Source organism: Alnus glutinosa, chromosome 5, assembly GCF_958979055.1.
Source record: "Alnus glutinosa chromosome 5, dhAlnGlut1.1, whole genome shotgun sequence".
Classification (NCBI taxonomy): Eukaryota; Viridiplantae; Streptophyta; class Magnoliopsida; order Fagales; family Betulaceae; genus Alnus; species Alnus glutinosa.
The window spans coordinates 6314789-6332123 of NC_084890.1; the positions used below are offsets into that span (position 1 = coordinate 6314789).

At 35.4% G+C, this 17335-nt stretch overlaps 1 protein-coding gene across 1 annotated transcript; it reads left to right on the forward strand.

The window, feature by feature from the left end:
* Positions 1-194: 194 nt before the first annotated feature.
* LOC133867615 (anaphase-promoting complex subunit 4) lies at positions 195-17279 on the forward strand. Its single transcript, XM_062304368.1, has 19 exons — positions 195-561; positions 640-751; positions 1088-1179; positions 2225-2308; positions 3096-3335; positions 4224-4304; positions 7046-7197; positions 7639-7799; positions 7893-7993; positions 8071-8145; positions 9194-9373; positions 10918-11000; positions 11080-11178; positions 12307-12411; positions 13549-13687; positions 14739-14966; positions 15058-15210; positions 15651-15732; positions 17065-17279. The coding sequence occupies exons 1-19, from the start codon at positions 487-489 to the stop codon at positions 17157-17159; spliced, it is 2337 nt and encodes a 778-aa protein (XP_062160352.1). The 5' UTR covers positions 195-486; the 3' UTR covers positions 17160-17279.
* The last annotated feature ends 56 nt before the right edge of the window (positions 17280-17335 follow it).

Genomic DNA, 17335 nt, shown 5'->3' on the forward strand with positions numbered 1-17335 from the left:
AATAAATAAATAAATGCGACCAATGCTTAGGAGAATCATTTTTCCGGGAAAAATGCTTCTCCTAAGCATTATTGTAATTAAAATAATACAGTAATGCCATTTTAAATTACAATAATACCATGGAGAAGCATTTCTTCCGGATATTAAGCTATGTTGGCCTTCACTCATCTCTAACCGTTGGATTAAACCACGCAACCGATCTATTAAAAAGTTGAAACCCAAAAAAGCCCGCCCTCATTCTAACATTCCCAACACCAGCAGCTCCTCGCGGTCGCCACCTCTCCATCTCTCCTCCTCTTCTTCTTCTTCTTTCACTTCATGCGCACTTGCATTACATTTCTCTCATTTCTCTGCCCCCCAAACGGCGTCGTCTTACTGGCAGGGTTGTAGTGGCTTAATCTTCTAGGGTTTTATACGGTCTCCGCAATCTAGTCCCACTGATTTAACTGCTGATCTCTGATTGAGCACCTTTTCGAAGCTTCAGCAATGAAAACCGACGACGACGAGTCCCAGCGCGTGCTTCCTTTTCAGCTTCAATTCGACAAACCAGTCGCCTCTCAGGTTCTCAACGTGGCTGTACATGCGTGCTGTGTGTGTATGTGTGCGTGCATTTTCTAATTCGAGGATTTACAATGGCAGATAAAAATTTCGGAGTGGAACCCCGAGAAGGATTTGCTGGCCATGGTTACGGAGGACTCCAAGATTTTGCTGCATCGTTTCAATTGGCAGAGGCTGTGGACGATTTCTCCTGGTGATTGTCTCTCTCTTCTTTGCCTAACTTAATTTCCACTACTTGTATTAATTCTATTGCAAATTTCAGAATCCAAATTAAGTCGTTCAATTGGTTGATAGTTTTTAGTTTCCTATTCAATTGTTCATAATTTGGTATTACTTCAATACACACACACACACACACACACACACACACACACACACACACACACACACATATTTGTATGTCTATATGGTATGTTGCTCTGATTTTTTTTTTTTTTCAAATTTTGGGTTCTAATTTTGCTGTTGGATTTCAACATTCGTGAAAAGTCTCTTAGTAGTGTACTTACTGAATTTCTAAAACCTTTTCTAGGAAGGTGCATAACATCATTATGTTGGCGACCTGACGGTAAAGCACTAGCTGTTGGGCTTGAAGATGGAACAGTCTCACTGCACGACGTTGAAGTTAGTTGCCTTATTTTCTTGTTCTAACTTGCTATTGTTACTCATTTGTTGCTTGTTACTTTCTCTAACTCCGAGATTTGAAATCTATATTTTTCATGTGGTAGGCAATAAATAGTTTGTGGGATTATTTCTATTTTTTGGCGTTTGCTTTTCGGATTTGCCTCTGGTTGGTGAATTGCATAATCATTGAACTAAAGTTAGCTGCATAGATTGTCTGCTTATACATACAGCTTATGGCCCTTTTCCAGTTTCATATAAGCTCGAAAGTTTATGGTGCCTTGTAACCAAGCTTGGGTAGTTCATGATTGCTTTATGAATACTGTTGACATAGCTCTAGAATCCAATTTACCCAACTGACACACAACGTGGTTGTCAATTGTAAAAATAAAAAAACCAAAAAAAAAAAAAAAATTCACTAATCTCTAAGATGACCCATTTATAAATTAGTCATTTTCAGTCATGTTGTTTAAGGACTAGATAAAGTTTCTGTAGGCTTTGATTTCATAGAGTTCTGTATATAATTTTCTATGTTGAAATAGGCACATTACATACATGATTATTATTATTTTTTTCTCTGGAAACTATTCTGGAGACTATTTACTGCATTGTTACACTATGGCCTTAATACTTTGCATTTATGGTAGCAGCTGAGGTAGAGCCAAAATTTACTTTTTTTATTGTTTACATTCCTACCAGTCATTATAGCGAGGCTGCTATTTTTATAAATAAAAAAGATTTAAATTTGGCTAAATTGACAGCATCATTTTGCTATGCTTTTATGTTGCTTCTACTTTGTAGACATATCTTCTCATTCTGGTTGATTTTTTTTTTCATCCAGACATGACGTAATTTAATGTGAGTATATATTCGACTGATGGGGACGTGGAAACTCTTAAATTTAGTGCATATTTCTTGCTTGCTGGTAACTTTATCTTTTCATTATAACGTGTTAATGAGTGTGTACAACAGTGAAATTTATACTTGAGTTTATATTTTTCATTGTTTATACCTTCTCTAATACCAGTTATTCTTTAATGTCAAGCAGAATGGAAGGTTATTGAGAAGTTTAAAGTCCCATACTGTTGCTGTTGTTTGTCTTAACTGGGAGGAGGATGGACATCTGATTACAGTATGCTTTTGTCTGTCTATTTGCCTTCCATGTACCATTTTGAGCTCAGTGGATAAAATGGATTACTTGAAAGTGTCTTTTGTTAGAATTAGGAGTGGGAAATATACCTTTTGCAGAACTTTTGGTTGGATGCTTACTAAGAAGATATTTTTTGAACTCACAAGTTTATTGTAGTTAAGCTATGAAAGTTTGTGAAAACTTTGAAAATCTAGCATATTAATTTGTCATTACATGCTAATTTTTTTTTTTTTTTGATAAGTAATAAGTAGGTCTTATTAAAAGCGTAAGGCGCCCCTCAATACACCGGCAGTATACAAGAGAACGCACCTAGCTAGAAAGTGAAAAACGAACAAGAAATTCCTCAAAAGTAAACGACAACGGTGACACAAAAGCCACCGTCCAAAGATACAAAGTATGAAAAAAAGAAGCTAAAATTTCCTCCAAAGATCTCTCCAAGTCCTCAAAACACCTATCATTTCTTTCCTTCCAAACACACCAGAGAATGCAAGTCGGCACCATCTTCCAAATAACAGCACTCCTTTGCCTCCCATGCTAATTTTATTAATTGAAGCCACTAGTCTCATATTAATAGAAACATTTGCTGACTCTTTCATTTGTTCTCTTTTCACGTTGAAGCCTTTTCCTTTATTTCTCTCTCTTAAAATGGTGGTGGTTGGGGGGGGGGGGGGGGGGGGGGGGGGGGTGAGTGTGTGTGCGTGGAGGTCTACTTCTTATTTGGTCACAAAAATATTTTCACTTCCATGCCCTTTTTCAAACTGGGTTTCAGGATGACAATGGTAACATATCGACATATGAAGATCGCACTTCTCGTTTCTTCCCTCCTACTCCAACCATTCCCCGGATGCCTGGAGTGGTATCAGGAGATGCTGGCTTTATGGATGACAATGAAGGTTCATTCCGAGAGCTGTCAAATTCTTCACAACAACGCTTTAATATTCTGTGCAGCGGAGACAAGGATGGAAACATTTGCTTTAGCATATTTGGCATTTTTCCAATAGGCAAAATCGTAAGTTATTATATTTCTCTGAAATTACTTCTAAACCATGTTGAGTAACCAATAGGTTGATGACCCTTAGCAACTCTTTTTATGGGGTTGATGACACTCACCGATCCTTATTGATGACTCTCATAAAGGGTCATGTCATATGGTTTCAAGGTGTTGAGCATGTAATCTCCAAGTCTAACCTTACAATCCATAAAAGGTGCTCTTGCTTTGATATAATTGTAGTCTTTTTGTTGATGTTTATTTCATTTCTACCCAGGCTCCTATTTATATGTTCTCTCAGTCCTCCAAATTGTTAAAAGAGTTGGTTTTTACTTGAGAAAGGCTCTGGTTCCCTGCTGCATAAACTTGCTTTGACTTAGGGTCCTGGGGTAAAATAGCAGGATATGTAGGACTATGGGAAGATTGAATCTGTGGATTTGGGATCATCCGGCAAAGAAAAGGAAAAAATGAAGTCTTGTTAGTTCTTGGGCCATCCAATTATGTATTCTTGCTGTTCTTATTCTTGTTTGAACCTCATGGTATGGTACAAATCCTTGGACCAACAAGTTCAGTTACTACTTGAGTTTGGACTAACTTGCTCTAGGTTATTTTTTCGTATTTTTTATTTTTCCTCTTTTTGCTAATAAGTCATTCCAATATATTCTTTTCAGTTTACTTATCAAAAAAAAAAAAAAAAAAAAGAGATTCTTTTCAGTTTTATGTTTTTTTTTCCCGAGCAAATACAGGAAAGAAAGGGAAGGGTTACATGGGGGGATCCTTCCCACTATTAATCCTAATAGATGAAAAATGGGGGAGTTATTGGGAATATTTTCAGTTTTATGTTTGGTGTGTCTCTTAATAGCCTGTTTTGTCTTCTTATGTTACTTGTTTATGCCTGTGCATGTTCAGAACATACACAAGTTTTGTTTTCCCACTCCTCTTGTGGATATTCAAGCCTCCTACCGACTTCTTAATGCTTCCATTTATAAGGTAAATTATCATTCATGTTTATGGCTTTGAAATTTTTCCAGTATGCATTTGATAAGAAGATGTTTTTGAATATTTCAAATATTTGTATTGTATTATTACTTATCAAAAAAAAAAAATTGTATTGTATTGTTTAATTAATTTTCCTAACCAAATTGGATTCATGCCCATAATATTGATGAGAAACATGTACCTAGGAATGAGGACTTTTTAGCCCATCTCAATCATCCCAATTTCTTTCTACCCCGCCCCGGGGGGGGGGGGGGAGGCATGGAGAGGGTTGTAACCAAGTTATACTGCATTCATTGCCACAACTACGATTGCACTAAATGTCCAAACAAGAGAAATTTGGGAAGATTAGAGTGCTTTCCTGCACTCATTGAGAATCAGAGAGCAATTATTCACAGGCCATTATGTTATTTTACTCATTATAAGAACAAGAACAATGCAAATACTTATCAAAAATAAAAAGAACAATGGAAATGGAAATGGAAGTAAATAAATAAAAGCAATAGCTTTTTAAGCAAGGTAAGACTTTCATGGGAAAACGACTTTCACGACTTTGTAAGTGAAGTAACCAAAGTAACATGATACAAGAGTGAATGCATAAAGAACTCATGACAGTTCCTTGCCAAAGTTAATGAGCTGCTGTGACACATCATTTTGGTTTCTGCTAGGTAGGATTTTAGTGAACAGCTTCCAATCAAATAAAAGATTGACATAGTATGCCTCTCTGCTTGTCAGATCCAACAATGTCTTTGGTAAAATACCAACTGAAAGTATCACTTTGTGTTGTCAAGACTGACTGATTACATTTTCTGTCATGACTCTCGTCATCACACTTTTAATAAGGTCCTTGTGCTGGTATTCTATACATCAGTGCAGGCATTACTTGAGATATAATGGTATTTTGGCTATTGACATCACAAATTTTACATTTCCAGTTCGTAGAGTTCATTATTCTAAATTTTTGGAATTTAGTAATTTATCAACATTCACTTTTAACTAGTAAGAGAGTTTTATTGCTTTGGCCTAGCCCCTTTCTCCACAGTTTGGGAATTTAAGTAGCTTAAGATTCAAAGTAACAAAGAAAATGTGCTTAAAAACTACACTGTGCTTAATGCCTTTGGTAAAATACCAACTCACAGTTTTTATTGCTTTGGCCTAGCCCCTTTCTCCACAATTTGGGAATTTAAGTAGCTTAAGATTCAAAGTAACAAAGAAACTGTGCTTAATGCCTTTGGTAAAATACCAACTCACAGTTTCTTGGACTTCTCGCTCTTGGTGCGTAAAAATTAATATATTTTTCCCAATTAGGGGCATAGCTTGAATGTTTTTACTTATACAGATTTTTTAAATTTATTTTATGTTTGTTCCTATTAGGGGCGCTCTTATATACTTCCTGTGTATTAGGGTTGTCCTCCCGATATTACTTATCAAAATACATACATACATACATATATATGTATGTATGTATGTATGGTCTGCAGCTTTAGGAAAAATATTGACCCATGACAATCTGCGAAAGAAGAATATTGTGGTTATTGAGTGGTGTTGTATGTGTAAAAAGAAGGGGAAGTCTATTGATCATCTGTTACTTCATTGCGACGCCGCCCGTGAGCTTTAGAGTTTTATGTTTTCTTTATTTGGAGTTGAGTGGGTCATGCCACAAACGGTGCTGGATTTGTTGACTACATGGGGTGCGTTTTTTGGGCATGGCCTAGCTAAAAAAGTTTGGCGGTTAGTTCCTCATTGTGTTTTGTGAAGCATTCGGCGGGAGCGGAATGCGAGGCTTTTTGAAGATGTCGAGACTGTAATGGTAGTGTTAAGGAAGCGTGTGCTTAACACGCTATATCTTTGGATAGCGTCCCGTCTTTGCCACCTAGGTGTTTCTACTTTTGTAGACTTTCTAAATTTATTAGATGTTCCTCCCGTTTAGGGGCACTCTTGTATACTTCCCGTGTATTAGGGTTGCGCCCCTCTGCGCTTTTTTATTGAATTTGAAATTACTTATCAAAAAAAAAAAAAAAATATTGTACCCAATTTGGATTTAGAAGATTGACATATAAAGTAGTTACTTTTGGCCTTGATATAGTCTCTTGGAAGGTTAGTGTTTTATTTTTCAAGGATTGAATCTTATCAACATTGCTTTAATTTGTAGAAGAAATCTTAATTTAATGATTTGTCTGAGACAAATTTGTTTGAAGCTTTAAGGTGGAACGCACTGGGATTTGAGTTTCTGGTAGAAAGTAGCTATTGGAGTTGGATCGTATATCTTTATATTCTATCAAAATTTAATATGGTTGACACAATTTAATTATTAGTGATTGGCTTGGATCCAAGGTGATAGCTCTCTGAGTTTCTCTTTCATATATCACCTCTTCTATAATTGGCTCTGTATCTCTTAAATTGATTAAAATATTATTGCATAACAAGGAAAAAAAAAATGAAAAAAAGAAAAAGAAAAAGAAAGGAACTAATAAGAAAATAAGCATTCAAATGAATGTAACTGGTTTTTCCTTCATAAGCATGGGTGATGGAATTCTCACAGTCTCCTTAGTTGGAAAGTCCAGCTATGGCACTCATTTCATATTCTATTGAATAAATAGTTATCTAAGATTTTTAGTTTTACTAGTGCGACGTTGAAAACCCTCTTATACTTTTCATTTTTAGAAGTTGCTCACAGATAACCTCCCAGTTGTTTACTAGAGCAAGCTGATCTTGTTACAATATTTTGTCATTAGGTCGCTTTATCAAAAGATCTTTGTCATTTGATAGTTATGTGCTCGGGAGAACTTGTTGAAGGTAGCGACGAATCAAGAAACAGGAAAATGGCTGGACATGGTATGCATGACTTGCATTGCTTAATGCTCGATACTTCTATATTTTGGAAGAGGTAACTTTGCAGTAGAACTGGGATTACTCATAGGTTTTATATTGTCCTAAAATTGTACTCCTCTTTTGTTATATATGAGTAATTCTAGACGTCATACCTATGTCGTTTTTGTGTCCCTCTAAAAATGATATGTCTTTAAAATTACCATGTAATTTATGATAGATCATTATTGAATTTTGATCAAATGGTGATTTTAAAAACCACATCAATTTTGGAGGGATACAAGAAGAATATGGGTACGACGTCTAGAATAACTCGTTTTATATAGGATTCTCTCTCTCCTGTTTCTTGTTCACTATTTCAATTGCTTTCTAGTTGCTGGTATAAATTCAAATTTTTGGGCTCCATGAAGTTGATATAATGATGCTATACATTTGTCCTTCCTGCATCTAGCTGTCCCCCCATCTCCCTCTCTCTCACTCTATCTGTTCCTCATTGTAGGAGAAATGAGCTACATCAAGTAGCTCAACAAGCATCTAATATTGAGGATTTGACTGAGGTTATCCAGGCATCACTATCAGTAATGTGTAAGCAGTGGTCTGATGCTATGCACACTTTTCATGAGAAGTTTGATTCTTTGTCTACTCTGATTATCAACCATGGTAACTATTAATAATAACAAAAAACACAGTTCATGAATGTAATTCATATCTCTTCTGTTTTGCCATTCAATGAGTTCTACTATTTGTATATAGGACTTGACTCATCTCCCCAAGAGGAGTTTCTGAGCCTTTTAGGTGGTGCACGGACGAGTCCAGCAGTTCATCAATTTCTAGTTAACTCTCTTGGGGAAGTGGTATGCTCAGCCTTGTGTCAAATTTTTAAAAGGAAATTTTGATTTATATTTGATAGAGCAAGTTAATCACTTAACAGGGCGTCAAACGTGTGTCAAAGGCTGTCTGTGGTGCCGGAAAAGAACTTCAGCGCATTGTCCTTGATCATCTACAGGTGCATTATTTACATGACAAGCAATTAATTACTTTGTACTTCCCATTCGTGATCACTGATATTGGTGTGCTATCTGATTCTTTTTTATTGGTATTTAAGCAATCCTATGAATTGAGTTGGTTGGCTAAACTCAAATAAAGGTGTCAAAATACATTATTTTGTATGGAGAAATCAATTGGGCAAAGGAGTAATAGGTAATTTTCTTTTACTCTGTTGCAGGAAAAAGCTAATTTCATGAAAATAAACTCAGAGACCAATAGAAATATAATCATCTTAAAACCAAGATAAATCTCTTTGATGGCCTACTATTATCAAAAGCTGACATGACAATCATCTTTTTTTTTCTTTTTTTTTTTTACTTATCAAAAAAAAAAAGCTGACATGCGAGTGCAAAATAACCTTTTACCTAAAAGCTGAAGTTGATTATATTGCAGCCTTCTTAACCACGGTTTACATAGTAATTAATTTGCATTCCCTTTTTTTTTTTCCCTCTTTATAGATTTGTTGCTAGTTGTTATTTGGTGAAATTGTGTGTGGCTGATAATAGTTTTGTTTGTCATGTTCTTCATACCAAGGGCTTGATTGGAAACTAAAAGATAAATATCCATTTCCCTGATAATTGATGTGCCTATTCCTTTTCACCCCCTGCAAAGGGGTTGTTACTCCCATATCCAAATCAGTGCTCGCCCAACCTTTACAAAAGGGTTGTTTCGTTGGACAAGGTTGAAGGCCTTTGCACGGGTCATGCCCCTGTTCCGCTGGTTTGGTTTTTTCTCCGCCTTGTGTGGATAGATCCTTGGCTTTGTCCAAGGTTGATAGTGCCGGAACCTTTTCAATTCTTCTAGAATTGAAAACTCACAATTCCCTCATTCATTACCACTTTGGCACTGCTATATCAGATTGGGGTTTATTATCCTTCTGCTTTCATATTTGTAATGTTTGTAATATTTGCTTTCTGTTAAGCTTTGGTATGTTAAGGCTTTAGTTTGTAATTTCGTTTCCAAGTATCTATATAAAAAATATATATATATATATATCCATTTCCCAGCCTGCTGCAGAAATTGTTGGATTTAGGATGGGAGAACTGAGGGGCCTTTCAAGATGGCGTGCACGCTATCAGGGTGTTGGTTTGGATGAGACACTCATCAATGATGCAACAGAAAAAGCTGGTATGTTACTTGTACAAGTCGAACGATTTATGAGAGTGCTTTCATCTGTGGCGCAGCAGGTATGCTTATCTGAGTATCCTTGTTCTTCTATTTTTGGAAACTGCTATGGACATTCTTTTTTTCTTCCATATTTCCCATCTATATATTTCTGACAAAATTGTAGTCAGAATCTGACAGAATATGCTGCTATTTGTTGAAATAGATCATCTCCTTCAACTCCTAAGAAAAACTGGAACTCCAGGAAGGGAGAAAAACAAGATTAGAATTGAATGAATAACTTAAACAAGTTAAATTTTCCAACTTGGTGGATATAGGCTTTCTATTTTAGAGTATAAGCATTTAGAATTTTAGCTTATACTTGTTTGCTAAATGGATTCAATTTTGGAACACTTGAAGGCTGATTAATTAAAACTTCAATATCAAGGTTTGGTTGGCATAGTTATGTGACAAAAAATAGATAAAATAGGATGGTTCCTTAAGTTACATAACATGATTGTAATGTTTGACGAGGCTTGGTTAAGTGTATTTGGTTTTAGGTGAGTCGAAAGTAGTTGTCCATTGCCTATGCTTTAAGGGGTAGGAGGACAGATTGTATTATAAGTGGAAATGTGGATTGAGAGAGTTGATTTTACTCAGTGGTGGGGTCTTCTTTCCCTTCCTCTCTCCCTTATCATATATCCTTAGAAATATAGGAAGCTCTTTTTGAACTACCATCAACCATTGCCTGCTGTGAAAGATCAAGAAATGGCTTTACCGGTGGGTGCTCCCTGTCCAACTGGTACTTTCCCTATGACACCGACTGCGGTTTACCTGAGATTAGACCGATTCTCCTGCTGCTCAACCAGCTTGGTCTGACCTGACTTTGACTGCTTTCTGATCCCTGGTCAATGAAAACCCTAGATCCTTATCCCTAGGAGAAGAACCCAACCCCCTTGAAGAAGAAGAAGAAGTTCTCCGTTTAGCAAAGCAAGCCAGAATTATCCTAACCAGAATAATCCTGTACTAGAAACTTGGCTGAATTTCATTCCACCAGGGACAGCCAACCAGAGTGGAATAGCAGCTAATTGGAAAACATGAGAAAGCAAGCAAGAAAATAAAAGGAAGAAAGAAAGAACAAGTAAGACAAGAAAGTTTTGTATCATAGTTAAGGCACGAGAACTGAACACAAGCTTAGAAGACCTCTCCTCTCTCCCTTATCATATATCCACAGAAATATATTACTAACATATCAATGAAGCCACAAGACAATTTTTGTAATAACCTCTTTTGCTTTCTCTCTGGATGTTCATGTCATATCTATTTGAAATCCTGAAAGCTGTTTCTCAGAATTTGCTTATTCCTTGTATATATTTTATTAGCTTACGTTATATATTCCCTTTCACCAAGAAGGTTGCATTGAATAGACATCTTAAGAAGAAAGAAATTTGCTCCTTATGAAATTAAAATAATTTAACTTGTCTGACCAAAAAGGTTTGTATTAATTGTTGGATGTTAAGAAGATAATGATGGAACCCTAGTAATCTGGGCAAAATAAGTGAGAGGACAATCCTCTTGGATTTGTATATTTCTTGTTTTATATTTCTGATGTTGTGTTTTCTTTCAGTTTTCAAATTTCTTCAACTGGCTTCTAAAATGTATAAAGCTACTAATGTCAGAACCCAGTGATCAGCTTCTACCATACGACAGGTTCGCCTTTCTGGTTTTCCTTCTTATTCCATTTCGGCACATATTTTGCACTCATTTTACTGAATTATTATTTTGGCAGTGAACATCTTGTGATATTTTTGAAGTTTTTATATGATCAAGATCCTGTCAGACAGTTGCTGGAACTATCTGAAGCTGATTGTGACATTGAAATTGAATTGTAAGTCAGTTTTCGGCCGTTAACAATCTGATCTGTCCTAAAATTATTTCATTTACTGCCTTATCCATCATTATATATCTTTTGTACATATTATCGTTTCGGCTTACATATAACTTACAAGGCAATTTCATGTGTTGACATTTGAAATTGTTATTATGCACAATCTAAATCAAGGTTAGCGATGAACGTGTTCAAGAAAGAGCATAAAGAAAGAGTTCTTCGAACTACTTTCTTCTAGAAAAACTGCGGGTTTGTTTGTTTCCTGTTTTTGGTGTTTTGATTTGAAAATGTTTTGATGTGAAAGAAAGTTGAGAAGTGTTTTCGTTGGGGTCTACATTTGAAAAAATGTTGTTTGTGCGGTCTAAAAAAGAAAATTGTTTGTAGAAATTTTAAAAAGTGTTTTATGTTTTCAAAGAAACGAACTTTGATCATGCTTCTTTTAAGGGGGAAAAAAAACATGCTTATTTTTCAAGTGTGGAGGCTAACTTCTTCCTTGTAATATATATATATATATATATATATATATATAAAGAGTGGCCATGCGGCCACGCTCAATGGAGGAGAGGCGTGGCCAAGACATGGGTGGCCGCGCGGCCACCTCTATTTGGTTTGGGTGGCGGCACGACGACCTCTATTTGGTTGGGGTGGCGGCACGACAACCTCTATCTAGTTGGAGTGGCCACACATCCACCCCTGACCAGGACAAAGGCGGCTGTGCAGCCACCCCCCCTTTGAGGCTGGTTGTTTGGCCACCTCCATATTTTGTTAATTTTTAAATAACAAGTCAACCTCCACACTTGAAAAAAAAAAATAAGTATTTGTTTTCTCAAAAGATTCTTATATGGTGTGGAAAGTTTTTTTAAAAAATGTGTTGTGTTTTATTTTTTGAGAAGTATTTTGTGTTTTGTTTCGTTACTGTTTTCTGACAAATATGTTTTTGTGTTTGAGAAGAGAAAACACTTTTCTCTTGCATGCATGTCTACGCACGTTTTAATGAAGCAATTCTTTTCTGCAATGTTCGTGTGCATAGCTGTATACATGATTACTTGCATGCATGTTTTCATACATGTCAATGTATCTGCAGTATCAATGTTGGTTTTCAAACGATCTAATGTCTAATTTCCCCAGGGAAACAATGCAAAATGCCAAGGAATTAGTTCATTTTGGGGGATTTTTAGATTGTGAATATTTGCGAAGGACGCTAGCAAAGGAATTTCAGTTGATGGAGTCTAGGTATTTCTTTCTTCCCTCCATCTATAACAGTTGTTTTTATGATCGAGATGGCAAATATATTCAACATAGCACCGGACAATGTGAGCTTGTTTGGTAAAGTTTTGAGAAGTATTTTGGGTTTTGAGAAGAGTTTTGAAAAGGTGAAATTTGAAAATTGATTTGTTGAGGCCACGTTTGAAAAATGAGTTGCATGTGGGGTTCACAACAAAAAAGTTTGGTAAAATTTTGGAGTTTAGTTTTGAAACAAAAGATTGGTAAATATTTTTGCAAAATAATAGAAAAAAAAAATGTGAAAAAAGATGCCAACTGCCACTGTGGCAGTGATATGGCAGCTGCCGCCAGATGACTCATGTGGCCACCATGGCTGCCAGAGATGACTCAGATGGCCATGGCGTGGCTGCCGGCCTTGCAGGGTCGCTACATGGTGGCCCTTGGCGACTATCAGAGATGACGCGATGGCCACCAGACGAGGGTCACCACATCGTGATCCACGGAAGCCGCCGCCATTAGGCAACGACAACACCACTGTAACTGCTTTTAAATTTTTAGTAGTTTATTATTATTATGATTATTTTATTGTGTTTTATGTTTTGGGAAATGTTTTGAATTTTGAGAAGAGTTTTGTTTGTTTTGAAAAGTGTCTTAGTGGTGGGGGGCCACATCTGAAAATTCATTTGGTTAACTACTATTTAAAAAGAGTTTTCAGAGTTTGAGAAGTGAAAAAAAGACTTTTCAAAATTTTACCAAACATGCCCTATTTTAGTGCCTTCTTAAGGCAAAAGTAACTTTGTTTCACTATGTTATCAATCAATTTTTTATTCAATAAAATGTGATAAAATCATTGTTTAATGCTGAAGCACAACTGAATATGTTATTAGTTTCCCAGTCATAACAGTATATGTTAATGAATTTTTAACACCATTTTCTTTTTCAATTTTTTTTACCAGTAATAATATTATTGCAAAGGGTTAAAAGGGGAGCAACCAAAGCAAACAAGCCCCCTGCCCCCAAGATAAAAATGTAGGCCTCTATCTTATGTTTCCGTGCACGCACACACAATTAATCTCTTTCAGATGTATATTTTTTTGCAGTTTACATAAATTTGGAATTGCTTCATTAATGATTTTATTATTTCAGTTTCAGGGAAGCTTTTCTAATGCCATTTAGTACAATATCCAAAAAGATACTTTGTGAGAATCTATTGCCGATGTTCCCTCTTCCATCTTCCCCAACATCTACTTCTTTCGCTGTCCCTACATCAATATCATACTATGAGGTACTGTTTTTCTGTGCGTATTTCATGACATCTAGTCAGAGCTGAAATTGCATGGTCATTCGGTGATTTTTTCATTGTTTATCCTATAAAAGCAGATGTAGGTTCAATGTTTTTATATATTTAATCATTCTTTATAATGTCGGTTGTAACCTAGGATGCAAAACTGGTGTACCCTACCTACGAACTTGACAAAAATCTTAGAATTTGACAAACCAGAATGGAATCTGTTCAAATTCATTAGTCCTTAATTTCTAAAGCTGGCCGGTAAAGCTCATAATGATAGGGCTGTTAGTGAAAAATTAGTGATTCCATTCTGTTCTGGCTGGAATAGCAGAATTCCATACTTATAAGCAAACCAGAATGCCTAATCATCTATTCCATCTCGCTCAAATTCCAGTCTATTCTAGTCTATTCCACTCATCTCAGCTTGTTTAGGCTAGGAGCTGTTTCAGCTTGTTTTTGATATGTGGCTGTTTCAGATTGTACAGCTATCTTATGTTTACTTTTTAACTTCTTAAAAATTTAAGGGATAAATGCAAAATCAGTCTATATGTAGGTGGCTTAAATTACAATCGCTCCAGGTATAAAAAATAATTCAAAAGACTTTGAGGTAGACCAAAATAACAATTTAGTCCCTGCAATCAAATTCCGTCAAAACACTTGACATATTCCGTTAGTGTGCCACATTAGTACTAATAGAATGATGACACGTCACTCTTAATAAAAAAAATATTAATATATTAAAAATATAACCCTTTCTTTTTCCTTTTTTTTCCTTTTTCTTCTTTTTTTTTTTAGTTTTGAATTTTTAGGTTTTATATATTTATATTTGTAATATATTTTTTTTATTTGGAGAATACTAAATGTGCATGCGTGTGTGTTGTGTATAAAATGCTCTAGAGAAGCTCTAGACTATAAGAACTTTTAAATATTGCCACTCGCTCTGCTTTTTTATCCTAGGTTTGCAACCAGTTTTGTTTATTTTGTTTACTTTTATGAATGGATATCACTCTGCATTATAATCATCTAATATTTTCTTTAATATCTACAGGAAGCCTCCCATCCCATTTCATCTTATCAAACTTGTGAAAATAGGTTTATTGATTATATATCTTTCCAAATACCCGATGAGTCTTTTCCAGAGATTGCAAATTGTATAGGTATAGTAAGAGGGTTTATGAATGACTTGATCAATGTAAAGAAGGGTTATGCTTCATTGGAAGCTGTACTGCTGTGTGTTCCTGATGGTTATCATTGTGTGGATCTTTCCTTATATAAGGTAAAGACCTAGAATTTCCATGTGCATTCTAGTGGTTTTTTTTTTTTTTTTCCCTTCCTGCGCGCTCGCGTAACTCATTTTGTTAAAACAGGAAAGTCAAATTGTTTTGTTATTAAATGAAACAACTACCTCTTCTGAAAGCTCTGAGGAAGCCTGTATGATGATTGTACAAGCAAGTGACCTTCCATTTGTATCTATCCCAAGATCCAGCAGTGTAGACAATTGGATGTTGCACCAATTAAAGGTAATTTAGGTCACCTGTTTCATCACCATTTCTTGGATTGAATACTTGTAGAAAGAAGCAATGGTTTTGCAGCTTTGGTGCATCTCAATGTCATTGTAGCTTTTGCACTTTTTGTAGATTTGATATTTCTTCGGATTTCTTCCTCTGTTTATTTGAACTCCTCTGTCCCTAAAATGTGACAACACCTTTCCCCATGCCCAAGCTGTCTAACTTGTTTCTTTATTTTTTAATTCTCACAAATCGAGTATCTCATTTATCTTCTCTCAATTTCCTCTCCTTTTTTGTTGCTCATTCTTTTTAACTTGTGTTGCAATATGTTGGTTTTTTGTAAGAATTAAAATATCTGAAGGTAAATTGCTTTCCGTGCCGCTCCTTTCTCAAGAATTTTCTTAAGCTGCTTTTGGTAAAATACCAACTTCTCTGCAAATTTGTATATGTAGGGCTCTGTTGTCTATCTGCAAATGGAGAATGAAAAAGTTCGCAGTATTCCTCATTCTGTAATTGCTCCCTTGGCAGTTAGCAGTGAGTGTTTCTCATTTCATATTGGTTTATTATGCATTTGGAATTTTTTGAAGAACAATAACCTGGTAGGGGGTTCTATTGGTTCATCATGATGACCATGATGATGCATTAATTATGTGGACTAATGGATATGATTGTGTGTATGTGGGCATGTACATGTATTGTTAGAATATTGACTTAGTTAAATGATTAAATTTATCATTTGTTATCAACTTAAGTTTTTAGGATAACTAATAATTTAACATGGTATCAGACTAGTGGTCCTAAATTTGAACCTTGATCCGTAATTCACCTCCCATTTCAATTAAATATTTCACGTGTTAGGGCTCATTTGATGAGTCCGCACACAAGGGAGTGTTAGAATATTAATTTAATTCAATGATCTAACAAGTATGAGTATGTTTGCACATGCCAATGAGTAGGGCTGTGCAATAAACTGAGAAACCAGCATGGCACACTTATTCTAACCTGACCCAAATTATCTGGTTCCGACATGTGTTGGCTTGGTAGTCAGTGATAGCTTTTTGTTTCTGACCCATGTTGGGTCAGAAGTCGGAAATGGGTTGTCAGAAACCCAACTGGGTCGGTGTTCATCCTAAAAGTGAGCATATAGGTATATGCATTTGTATATGTGTGTATGTACATAAACAGCTTACACATTCAAGGCTATCAAAGTTTAGATTCGCCTGGAAGAAGAGACTACTTGAAAACCCTAAGAAGTCTATCTATTTTGCCATAGTATAATCGACTGATTGAATTTCTATTTATTTCTGATATTTTGATGATGACATTGACACATGTAATTATATATGAATCATGTTAACATCTTCTTGAGAATTTTTTTTTTTTGCATTGTTCCTGATTTTGAAATGAATATTCTTCTTTTCAATAGGAAATGTATGATTGATGTAATATGTAGGCCTAGTTTATAGCAGCAATGTGGTAGTAGATAGCTTGTTTTTGTCATTCATGGTATCATATTCACTACTATTGAAATAGTAACTCTGACTCTTAGGGATTCCTCTACGAAAATGCTACATAAACTTGGATTATCATATTTTTGCGGGACCTTATTACTCGATATGCATACTTTATATGTGCGGTTCTTCTATTAATGTGAACCCTGATTATCATATTTGTGTGGTTCTTCTTGCTCAATGAGTTGGGATTAAGATCTAATTGAGTTCAGTAATTATTTCAATACATCCAATCAATATTTCAAAGCTATTTGAAGGGGAAAAGAAGAAAAACATGTTTTATTTATTTATTTATTTATTTTAATGTTGTTGTGCGAGTGTCCTGACCTTGTTATTTGAATAATAATTGTAATAGCATCCCGAGGTGTCGCTTGTGTTTTTGCTGCAAGAAAACGTGCCTTGGTTTACATCCTAGAGGAAGACGAAGATGAGGTCTCAGATGCAGAATAACAGCGTATTATTATATTTGTTTTATTTTTTTTCTTTTAATATTTAATTACTGTACTTCAGAAACAAAAACGCGTTGCATGGGTTAATTTGATTAATTTTGTTTTCTGTTTATTAAATGTAGTTTCGAATCTTTCGATGGAGTATGGGATATTCTTTTTTTCCTTTTTGGTTAACGT